General features: G+C 42.5%; 1 protein-coding gene across 2 annotated transcripts in view; it reads right to left on the minus strand.

The window, feature by feature from the left end:
- Positions 1-8,011: 8,011 nt before the first annotated feature.
- TSEN54 (tRNA splicing endonuclease subunit 54) overlaps positions 8,012-12,396 on the minus strand; it is a 40,283-nt gene continuing 35,898 nt past the window's right edge. For both annotated transcript variants that reach the window (XM_088482557.1, XM_088482556.1), the window contains exon 11: positions 8,012-9,368. In XM_088482557.1, the coding sequence (XP_088338683.1) occupies positions 9,218-9,368 (151 nt within the window). In that variant the 3' untranslated portion in view covers positions 8,012-9,217. The remainder of the gene's footprint in view (positions 9,369-12,396) is intronic.

Raw genomic sequence — 12,396 nt, forward strand, 5'->3', positions numbered from 1 at the left:
TAATAAATGTTCATAAATGAATATACATTGTGTCTAGGAATCAGTCCCATCAATGGGCTATTTATTATTCCACCACTTATTATTTATTGTCATGGTTGGGTATGGGTTCCCGGCGGTGGGGATGCCTCCGGTCAGAATACCGACAGCGGCATCCCGACAGTCAGAATCCTGACACCCGTAGGTAAGTATACTACCACTAACCCTAACCGTCGCCGGTATTTAAACCTTCGGCATCCCGCACGCCGGGTTGCTGACTACATCCCGTAAGAGACCATTTGTTATTTTAATTTAATTTTGATCTTATGAAGGGTGGATGCCATTGTTATACCCCTACTCTCTTGCTTTTGGATGCCTCCCAAAGCTGTCCATTTCTCTTAATGGTTTAGTATGACCATTAGTATTATAGTCGTTTTTAGACTATATCTTGCACGTTAGCTAACAAGATGTGTTATGGAAAGCTGCAATTTAGCAGGAGCTCACATAGCAGAGGACATTACTTCCTGCAGAGAACACGGGGAAGTAATGTATATATATGATATCGTTGCCAGATATTTGTTTTTTACTTTTTAACTACCCACATTCCTATACATTATTCAACTCAATCATATCATTAATACCTTCTGGAATTAATGTTTTTAAACTATAAATCCAGAAGGCCTCCCGTTTACAGTTGATGGAACCTACCACCTCCCCTTATAGTTCTCTTTACTTGTTCTATGGCCTTGATCTTTATTATATCTATACATTCATTCTTACATTCTGTTATATGTCGATATAGAAAGTTCGTTATAGAGATAATAATAATGTTTATTTCATGCTCCATCAACCGAACGTGGTTGCTAATGGTCTAATGGTGCGTCCTACATATTGGAGTCTGCATCCACAGTCCAATACATAGATAACATAGGCCCTCATTCAGAGCCGTACGCTCTGAGCAGAGCGCACGCTCTGAATGAGGGCCGTCCTCCATAATTATGGAGCGTCCTCCTGGACGCTCGTATAGCTGTGGGTCACCACCCACAGCCTATACGAGCGTGCAGTTTGATGGCCGCAATGGTCTTGACCATCGCGACCATCGCCACTGCGAGCCGGAGCCTGCGGTTGAGTTTTTCAACCGCAAGGCCCGGAGTGATTTTGGCTCTATCAGAGCCAAAATCACTCCCACTGACATCACTAGTGATGTCAGTGGGCCGGCTTCTGACGGTAGACGTTCCCTTGGGAACGCCCCCGTCTGGGAGGCACGCCCCCGGCACGCCCACCAAAGGGGGCGTGCTGTCAATCAACATCGACAGCACGCCCCCTTTGATCAGACACAACGAGCGAATGAAAGTCCTTCGCTCGTCGCGTCTGGCGCATGCGCAGGAACGGAGCTCCCGCCGTCGTGCGCATGCGCAGTGCACAACATCGACCCACTTGCGAGCGGACAGCCGCTTGCGAGTGGGTCTGAATCAGGCCCATAGTCTGATCTACAGTTAAGAAAACCTTTTATAACAAATTGTTCTTTTGATACCTTTGAAAGAAATTCTCCAGTTTTTCTCTCTGTGCACTTACAAATAAAACATCCCATTTTCCCGCAACGATAAAACCCATTGGGTTTTTCCGGAATCCATGGGATCCGTTTCTCCCCTTCATTTCCTCCATCTCTTCTTTTATATAAACTAGGCCAATTTCAACTTCAAATTATCCGATGTTCTAAAGATCACATTATTTAATATTCATTCCCTATTTAATACTTCATCAAGTCTAAGGATATGGAAGCTCTTTCTGATAATTCTTTTGATTGCATATGCTTTAGAATTAAATTGGGTGACAAACATCTGTTCTTTCTTCATGTTTTTTGATTTTCATCTTTTTTTACAAGTTTACTTTTAAGAAGGTCTGCTCTCTCAATTTTGCTCACTTGTTCTAGAGCTTGATCTAATATCCCTAATCTATAAAAATTGTTTGAATTGGTCATATGGCCATATATGGGTAATAAACTATTTTATATAATTACCCCTGATAATTTTTAGCAAGAATGTTAATAAAAGTTACATTTTGAAATATTTATTTTTCAAGAGTGCCCCCAAAAAGAGGTTTTACTTCTCTGTCTCTCTGCATCTATGCAGAGAAATGACTTCTGCTAATTTACTATTTAACCTTAGGGACCACACCAATATACTATTTATACATTGTTGGTAATTTGTTATGTTAAATATAATATCTTAAACAGTCTAGTGCAGGTTCAAACCCCAACCACTTGTTCCACAATGAACAATACATGTCAGATCACGCTACAGTATACCAAAACATATTCATACTTTATTTGTGTAGTTCAACTGAGATCCCATCATCAGTTGCAATAAAAATTTATGGTCACTGTTTTCATGAATGGCAATGACCAATTGCAGAAGGTTTTCTACATATAAAACAAGCATTTATTTTACAGTGTGTGTAGCAGTGCATGATACAAACATTACCTGTTCTTCCCTGCAGGCCCAGTCCTGTGCCTACAACTTTGATGTCACCCTCCCAAACAGATTGGGGATCCTGTAAGTAAAGGAGATGATATCACACAACTGGAAATGTAAACTATTATATACAGATCCATTTAATGACAGCCCTGACTGCGTCATATATATGCAGTGTACTACAAAAACATTGGGTATATTAGGCTATTTTTCATTGTGAAAACTTACTAGAGTGGTGCACTTCATGCTAATGAGCACTTTACACAAATGTCTGCATACATAATGGGCAAAATATACTTTGTAGCAAGTTATATGGAATTAAAACAAATGAATCTTTGTGGTGCATTGGAGCAGAACATTTGTGAAATATATCCCATTATCCTGCATAGTTCTAGGAGCCTGATACTATCATTAGCAACAATTATTTATATTGTGTAATTTGGGGGACTTGTTACAGAAAATAACTATATGTCTTTTTATATACTCTCTATCTTCATCACGGCCAGATTTCTTACATTGGAGCCATTATGCACATTACACCTAAAGGCATTTGTCTGATGAAGAGGTCCTTCCCTTATCATCCCTACATCTGAAAGACCCTATAGATGAGTCTGGTCTTTGCTTCTCTAAAGTATAGTCTTGGGCGTTCAGAATCCATTTTTAATACATAATGTACTATAATTCCAATAGTTTTTAGGCATTTTATCTATGGGGTCTAAAGGGAGTGATGTGATAAAGACAGACTTTTATTACTGATAAGCATTGGTCAGTATTCGTCTGGTATAAGCAAAATGTTTTGAAAAACAGCTCTCTGGACTAAATTACACTATTGTGGTATTTTACATAATAGATACTAATAAATACTCTCTGGATATGGTAATAAATAATCGCTGGATGGACCCTAAACATAAGCTGTGCCTAGAAATGCCCATTTATACAAGTCCAAACACAACCATACCATGACATTTACACCTGAAACAAAGTATAGTATAGCTGCACAGATGGTAACTCTGAAATGATTAATCAATCAGACCAACAGTATGTACAAAGCATCTCAGATGGGGCTTGAAAAATGATTCTTATGAGACTGCAGGGGTCATACATACATGGCAATACAGGGAAGATGGAGAATAGAAGTCAGCTCCAACTTCTATTTACATCTGACACTCAAATACATTATTTACACCAGTACCAATTTTATAGCTCTCTCCAGTATACATGTTATTGCTAAATCAGATAACTGATTGCATGTATACATAATATGTAGCTAGGCTAAATGGGACTGTGGCTGGTGGCAGAAGCTTTTTCTGCTTCCAGGTTGTTTTACCCTGACACCTGCATTAGCCCTCACTGACCATCACCTAACACACTGCCACCTTTCAACAAATAAAAAAAAATGCTCATTTGAACTGCATGGTATAATATTGGAAGTACACAAATGTTTTTCTTACCTTATACACTGTATCCTCATTGGCATGATGTTTCTCCATCAGACTCTGATCTTCCACTGGAGCCTTGTCTGCATACTGTACCTCCTCCACCTTAGCCAACTCCCCTGGTGGCTTGTACATATGCCAGTCCTCTTCTGGAATTTCCACCTTCTCATCTTCAATATCTAAATGTTTGAGTATGGCGCAAAGAAGGGTTTGCAGAGCCCTGCAATTAACCACCCCGATGTCTGGATTCTGAATGGCCAAATTGGCCAAATCCAGAAGGGTGGTAACCCTTGCCATATAAATCAATATCAGGTGTTGTTACATAGTTTATCATTAGTCATATACTAATACAGATAAACTTTCTAGAAAATTAGGGACTGTTCAAGAAATACCTCCCTGTACTCTCCTGCCTCGAACAGCTCTGGGACATAAGTTCCATTGGCTCATAAGCAGCCTCTGGTCTCAACTTGTGACATCACATACAGCTGTACAGTGGTGGGAGTGTCAGCGCTGGTTGCTAGGCAGCAGTGTGGTACATTATTAAAGAGACATTTACAGAATTGATATGATAATGAATCAAATAAACCATTAAAACAGTTTTTTGCACTTTAAATAATTTACTTAACTAATAAACTTGTGGTACTGTCACCTAGAGGTGCCCTACTTAAAATGGACATCATATAACCTGTAGGATCTGAGCAACTTTTTTGAATACTGGTTAAATATTCGGTAAGTCACATGCAGTTTACCATATGCACACATTCACCTACATTGTTGATGGCCAAATTGATTACTCACATATTTAATTTATCACATAACATCATTATTGTATGACTCCTATTCCCTTTGTGTGTGACAGACCAGGCCCCCCATTTCAAAATGACCCTCTAGATATACTGTCTATGGCTCACAAAGTTCCTTTCTAGTTCCAATATGAATGGTCAAAACTCATCAACACTCATTGTCATCAACAACCACTAATTTTTACTGACACCTGCTTTATGTACTATAGAAATGTATAAATATTTCATGCTTTATTTTTATGCCTGATTTTTAACTTGTAATACTGTGTTTAAATAATTTAATTATTTGTATTTGAAATTATTTCTCTAACCATTGTTATTTTAAATTTTTTGTTTATCCATAACAATAGTGAGTTGTATTATGATGCCATTAATCTAACTAATACATCATTTGATTATTGTTGGGTCATCTCTTATTTGCCAATTGCAGCCCATATTTCATGTTTAGGTAAGAGGGTGTATAACCACTTATAACTTAAGTTCTGACAGTACCTTTAACAGTCCTATATTGCTTTGCTCCCATTTATGGATAGTAAGGGACTAGTTTTGCATAGTGGAAGTGTCACAATAAAGTTTTTATCTATAAAGTACTCTTCTCAGCATCAGCGATACCCTCCTGTTTTCAATTCTATTCCCTTTGGGTTAAGTTGGCAAACCCACTAGTTCTTCTTTGGTCACAGAGATTGGGCACCCGTTGGCACCACCCCTATATTCATATTTGACTGTGCTGTATGGCAGTCACTGCAACGATGTCTGAATTTATGGTGGTCACTGCGATGTCTGTATTTTATGGTGGTCACTCTGTGTGCTGTATAGCATTGTGAATATTAATATGTATCACATTGTGGCTGTGTGAGGGGCCCAGGGGGTGCATTTTTCTACAATATTCTTTTAGGGAGCCCCTATCTAAAGAAGGCTTTTTTCCAGCAACATGACAGGCTGCAATGGACCTGTACCCACTGCGGAGCAAGGTTGGAATTGTGTAGTTGTGTCGAGGACGCCTCGATACCTTGCACCAACCCTGACTATGAGGAGTGTTAAGGTTAGGCTGTGGGAGAGGATAGGGTTAGGCACAAGGGGGAAGGTTAGGGGTCAGTGATATTCATCATCAGAAGTGACGCAGAATCCTCCTGAAGTTATCATAACATCATGCTTGACCTGAAAGACACCGCTGGAGCCGCCAAACCCTAGTGGTTACTTACAAGGTAAGTAACCACTAGACCACCCAAAAAATGTTGTCAACATCCCAATCATATTGACATTTCATCAGTGTTGACACGATGAATGTTGGCATGGTCCATTCATGTGGCCCTTGATGTTACCATGTGACTTGACAGAAATTGAGTCCATTAAGACTTGTTAACAGTAAGAATTGCAACAGTGAAGAAAGAAATTGTATCGTGCTGACAGGCCGAATTAACAATGAGGCGGGTGGAGCTGCCGCTCCAGGTCCCTAATGAAAATAGGCCCGCGCTCCAACAGGATCCACTAGTGACAGGATTCACAGAAACATTTGGTTTTCCTTAAACAGCCTCTTAATGGCTGTCCGAGGCCTGCCCATTTAAACCCTGCCGGATTCGCTACCACACACCCTCCTGCCCATCTATCGGAGCAGGTGATCAGGGAAACCTGAGCATAAATACAAATGGCGGCACATGGAAGGCTTCATAAGTCCTTCCTGCGCCGCATAGAGTCTCCGCATCTCCTCCACATGACATCATGCCGTGGACGTTACCTAGATGCTGCCCCACTGCACCAAAAGGGTCAGGCATACTGCCGGCCGCCAGCCGCCTGCATATCCAATGAGCAGCTAGAGCTGAGCTGCGTTCCATGAAGGTGGCCTATTCATTGAGAGTCAGACCTCATGTATATACACACAAACACAAAAAGGGCAAAATGTATTAAGCGGCGTGTTCTAAACCCCAGTGGTTTGGCGGCAGGTTCTATACCCCGGCGGTTTGGTGGAGGTTTCTAAATGACACCAAAACCGTCGCTTAGTAATTTTAGCCCTAGCCCTGTTCAATCCTATTCTAAAATGTATTTTGACAGCGGTTTTGGCCTTAGTAAATCTGCGGATAGCAAAACTGCCACCAAACTGCTGGGGTTTAGAACCTGCCGCTTAGTAAATTTTGCCCAAAGCTAGCACTGCTGCTGGAGAAGTATGGAGAGAAGCATCAGACAGTAGTGTGGGGAGGTAGTACAGTGATATAGTGCGCCACATCCCCCTCTTCTTTGCGGCGCTGATCACATGCACCCCAGAGGCACATAATAGGCCCTTCATAAATTTTAGCTCCAGGCCCACCTGGACCATAATCTGGCACTACTGCACATTATCATTTATATAAAGGACCAGGGAAATGTAATACCTATGTACTCCATACATTAACTTGTTATTGTAGTACCTTCAGTACAACACCCATATCTTAATCCAGTTACTTTAAATGCAGTGGTTCCTAATATAATTTCCAGAAAAGGTGAATTACAGTGGTGCAGAGAGGGGGGGGTAGCGGGTACAGGTTACCCGGGCCCGGACATGGCAGGGGGCATGGGCTGCCTGCAGCAAAAGGTTTTCCTTTTTTTTTCAACCTACTTTTTTATTGTACTGTAACACTCGGTGGGCGTCGGGCGGTAGTTTGCGGTCGGGGGGCGGGTGCGGTCGACCCACTTGAAGTTGTTGCAGCAGCATCATCTTGCGAGGCTCTCTTTCAGACTCACAGCAGGCATGGTCTGGGCACCACGTCCAGACTCCGGGCGGGGATTGGGAGGGAGGGTCTGGGATTACAGAAAGGCAGTCTGGGTGCCTTGTTTGTGTGTGGCGTAGCAGAGAACACTGGGGTGACTGGTGAGATAGGTCTGTGAGGGAAGAGAAGACCCGAGCACGCCACTGATTCTGCTGCTGTAAATCTGTGAGTTGGATGTCTATGAGACTATGATGAGTTGATGATGACACTATGGTGCTGCAACTGATACTGGCTGCTGAAAGTTAAAAAAAAAAAAAAAAAAAATCTATAAATTCTGTATAATTTATAAAAATGCATCCATCACTGTATATATTATACTGTATATATATTAGTGTGTGTATAGAACCATTTCATGCTCCTGTGGGTGGGTGCTTCTCACATGCTAGACACGCCCAAGAGGTGCAGTCCTGCCCCAAACATGCTGTGGCCACACCCACTCCAGGGGGTCCCGAGAAGTGGCTGTACCGGGGCCCAGGATTTCTCTTGGCAACCCTGACATTGCAATCACTTTGGGCTCAGGGCTATTCCTCTGGCGCTAGTGACGTAAAGAAATAAATGATACTGTACTTGTCTAGCCAGCAGTGGTAATTTTAATGATGGTAGAGAACATGTAATAAAAAAAATGAGAAAAGGCATCCAATAGTGCAAATATGTTTGATAAAGAATAAAACGTATTTATTTTAACAATCTGTAAAGATAAAAATATGGACAGTAATATAAAATCACATCAAAATACTAGGATAATCAGCTGGTGACATCACCGGTAAGGAGGTGACAGGGGTAGGATTGAAATGGATTTACAGACAATAGTCTGGCCTCAATGAAGACCTGTACAGTAGCGATTCATTTGATCACACTCAGTCGCTGATATTCTGCATTGATATAGTTCGATTCCCTAGCCTTACCTAATTTCAGATGCAAATTACGTTTCGATGAAATAGTCTATGATTTAATTTTTGATATAATCACCCCCGTGTGATTGCATGTCAATAGTTTCTTTTTATCACCTGGTTGGTTACATACATGATTAATGACAGTTTTTGTCATTGCTGTATGCACGCCATTATACAAACACCGCCATGTGTTTGCTATTTTGGTTGCCTTTAGATGTGCCTATTTCTTTTTCTGCTCATTGTTTTTGCTTACAGTGTACTTATGTAGTATGTCAGCCACTGTGCTTATTATTTGTAATTTATGTGTGGCGTACAAACTCCTGTTGTCTTTACCAGTAACGTGGGAAGCTATGACAAACATGGGGAGCTATGACATGCCTCCATATTGACGTCATACAAAAATAGACATTGCTAAACAACATCCAATAGCTTTGTATCATACACAGCGGTACGAGGAAAGTGATGCTGTCCACTGATTTAACCACTATTGGCGCACTTTTTTTCTGTTATATAGGGTACTAGGGATGGTGACAGTGGAACATTTGTCTTAAGTGTACTAAATTTCTCTCTCTCTGTATGTATCTATCTATCTATCTCACCAGAATCGTGCCGGCTCCCGCAAACCTGGGGTTCTTACATTTGTTCCTATACTATATGTTTTTCAAATAAATGCTATTACGGGTGATTACATCTGGGCCATAGTAATCAATCCTGCAGAGAGTGGTAATCATTGTTCACCCAGATAAAAAAACAAAACAAAACAGAAATTAACATCTTTGTATTTTGTTTAATTCTACATATATGCAGTAAAAAAAAATTCTAACATGAGAGACCAAAAAGCACGCTTAATGAATGGGACCCTGGGTACTCCTAGAAAACTTCAAGCAGTCCTCTTCAGGGGTATACATCCACAGGCAGATGGAAGTCTTTGAAGGTATAAAAGGCTATTTCTCCACAATCCACTACAGCAAAAACGACTGGGACATCTCCACTCTGATAGGTCAGGTTCTTCACCGTGCGCAGCGAGGGGATCTGCTCATCAAAGCTACAGATAGACAACAGGTGTTATCAGTGCTTGTTATGATGTATTTTACAAAGGACAGATGCCAGACATAGATTTGTGTTATCTTTGTGGGCAGGTTGTTATCCGAACTAGACAAACAGAATAAAAACAATAAATAGGTGAAGTGTAGTTTTAATTTAACATGGGATTTTCTAGAGCTGGGTCCACACTGACAGATGTATTAGCCGATCAATTGATGTCGTTCACAGAAATATCGCATTGGCTGTGCTGCACAGCCGATGGAGAGATATGTCTGCAGACACATCTGTCCATCGTCAAGTGTGTACGGGCAGTCTGCAGACCACCCGTACACATGCAGCGGCAGCCGCGGGGAGGGGAGCGGACCCACCCCCTCTTACACACTGAATACAGATGATGGTTGGTCAGTGTGTAAGAACAACCATCTGCAGATATATCTGCAGATCACTCGATCTGCAGATATCTGTTTAGTGTGTACCCAGCTTCAGCCAGACAATATTACTTTCATGACATTGCAATGGCTCAAAATCTCACAAATGTGGTTTTATTACAGAATCCATATATCCTCATTTATATTCTAGCATTGACACTTTGACATCTAAGGTGTGGGGAGGGGAGAGTCTGGGAGAAGATTTATGTTCATGTTTTTAAACAGTACTAGACCGGGGTCCGGTATAACTGTTTGACAATCACAATGTCGTCATTCATCACGCGGACATATGCGCGTAATGTCAACAGGGATCTTATGTTCACATTTTTAGAATGTCGACCTACTAGCTACCTTCACATTCTCTTCCTAACTGCAACCATAGCCCTCCTAGAAACGTCAACATTATGGCAATATCAACATCATGAATATCGAACTTCTGCTGTCAATATTGTGAATGTTGACATGTCAAATGCAGTCTTAGAGACTATATACCAGCACCATATACATAAACACATTTTGTGGATTGAAACAATAATTATAGGACTGCAGCCATTCATTTCACTAGGAAGAAGAACCAGTGTTCTAACATAGGACAAGTACAGAAAGGGTGTGTTCCAGATTGGGACAAAGATGCATTTATGTCTGAGAAAGCCTAATCATTTGCAGCTGAAAATGGCGGATAACGAGGACCTTCTGCAGCACTAGAAAATCGCTGGTCAGCGGCAAAATGCTCTGCTGATGTAATCTTGTCATTTTTTTGTCGCTCAGGCATTTATTATGCCTTTGTGTGCTTGCAAAACTATTTTAATTTCAGACAGACACCCCCAGAAGTGTGACTCCACTTTCCAGTCCTTAGGGAAAGTGCAATCGCAGAACAGACAGCGATTTTGCACTCCAAATCACAGAATGGATTATCCAGCGGTTTGGAGGGGGAAAACAAACGGCAAGCAATGTGTGGTGGGATTAAAGCCCACACATTATGCCAGGTCAAGCCAGGAATGAGTGAACAGGTAACTGTTTATTTAGATGTTTTTTTTCTTTAAAAAATATGAGATATGGTAAGAACTTACCCTTGTTATCTCTATTTCTACGAAGTCCATAGGGTTCCACAGGATACCTTGGGGTATAGGTGTGACGTCAGTCGCAGGGCACCAAAGAGTTAAGCTTTCAGCCTCCCAGGATGCACTAGGTCCCCCTCCTATACCCCGCCCCCGGGCCAAGGCACCTCAGTTAGTTACCAAGCCATAGGCCGGAGGAGGAGAAGGAAGAGAGAGAACAAAGATCTGGACACATACAAGAATCACATTCTCACCAGAGGGAGACGGAAAACCGGTGACCAGAGCAAAGCCCATCTGCAGCACAGGTGCGACAGGGCGGGAGTCCTGTGGAACCCTATGGACTTCGTAGAAATAGAGATAACAAGGGTAAGTTCTTACCATATCTCATATTTTCTACTTCAGGGTCCATAGGGTATCCACAGGATACCTTGGGGATGTCCCAAAGCAGTATCCTTTAAGGGTGGGGACGCTCCTGTGCAGAAAGGAGAATCCGCCGCCCGAAGGAAGCATCCTGAGAGGCGAAGGTGTCAAACCTGTAATACCTCACGAAGGTATGGACAGAAGACCACGTAGCAGCCTTGCAGATCTGAACTGCCGAGGCACCACGTCGAGCTGCCCACGAAGGACCCACAGACCTAGTGGAATGAGCCTTCAGAGAAGGAGGGACCGGTAGGCCTTCATGAAGATAAGCTTCAGAAATAGCCATACGGATCCAGGCTGCCAAAGTTTGCTTTGAAGCAGGCCAACCCTTTTTACAGAAGCCATAGAGGACAACAAAGCGTCCGACTTCCTAAACAAAGAAGTGCGGTCAACATAAGTCCTTAAGGCCCGCACAACATCCAAAGAGGCCTCACCCACGGAAAGACCCGGTGAGTTAAAGGCCGGAACAACTATTTCCTCGTTAACATGAAACTGGGAAACAACTTTGGGAAGAAACTCGGGCCGAGTGCGGAGCACTGCCCTGTTCCCATGAAAAACCAAGAAAGGGGGTCTACAAGAAAGAGCCCCTAACTCAGAAACACGTCTGGCTGAAGCAACGGCCAGAAGGAAAACAGTCTTAGCTGTTAGCCATTTAATATCCACTGAGCCCAGTGGTTCAAACGGCGGTCCTTGGAGAGCCCTCAGGACCACAGCCAAATCCCAAGGCGCCACAGGTGGAACAAAAGGCGGCTGAATACGGAGAACACCTTGCATAAAGGTGCGCACATCCGGGATTGTAGCAATCCTACGGTGAAACCAGACAGATAGGGCCGAAACCTGTACCTTCAAAGAAGCAAGGCGAAACCCATGATCTAGTCCCGCTTGCAGGAAGGCGAGAATCCGAGACAGACGAAACTCCCGCGGTGCATAACCTCTCGGTCGACACCACTGGAAGAACGTATGCCACACGCGATGGTATATCCTCGCGGAAGACGGTTTCCGAGCTCGTAACATGGTACGCACCACAGAGCTGGAAAACCCCCAGGACCTCAGCATGGCCGTCTCAACAGCCACGCCGCCAAAGACAGCCGAGTCAGGTCCGGGTGAAGACAAGGACCCTGAG

Source organism: Taudactylus pleione, unplaced genomic scaffold (genome assembly GCF_031769625.1).
Source record: "Taudactylus pleione unplaced genomic scaffold, aTauple2 ptg000290l, whole genome shotgun sequence".
NCBI classification, from domain to species: Eukaryota; Metazoa; Chordata; class Amphibia; order Anura; family Myobatrachidae; genus Taudactylus; species Taudactylus pleione.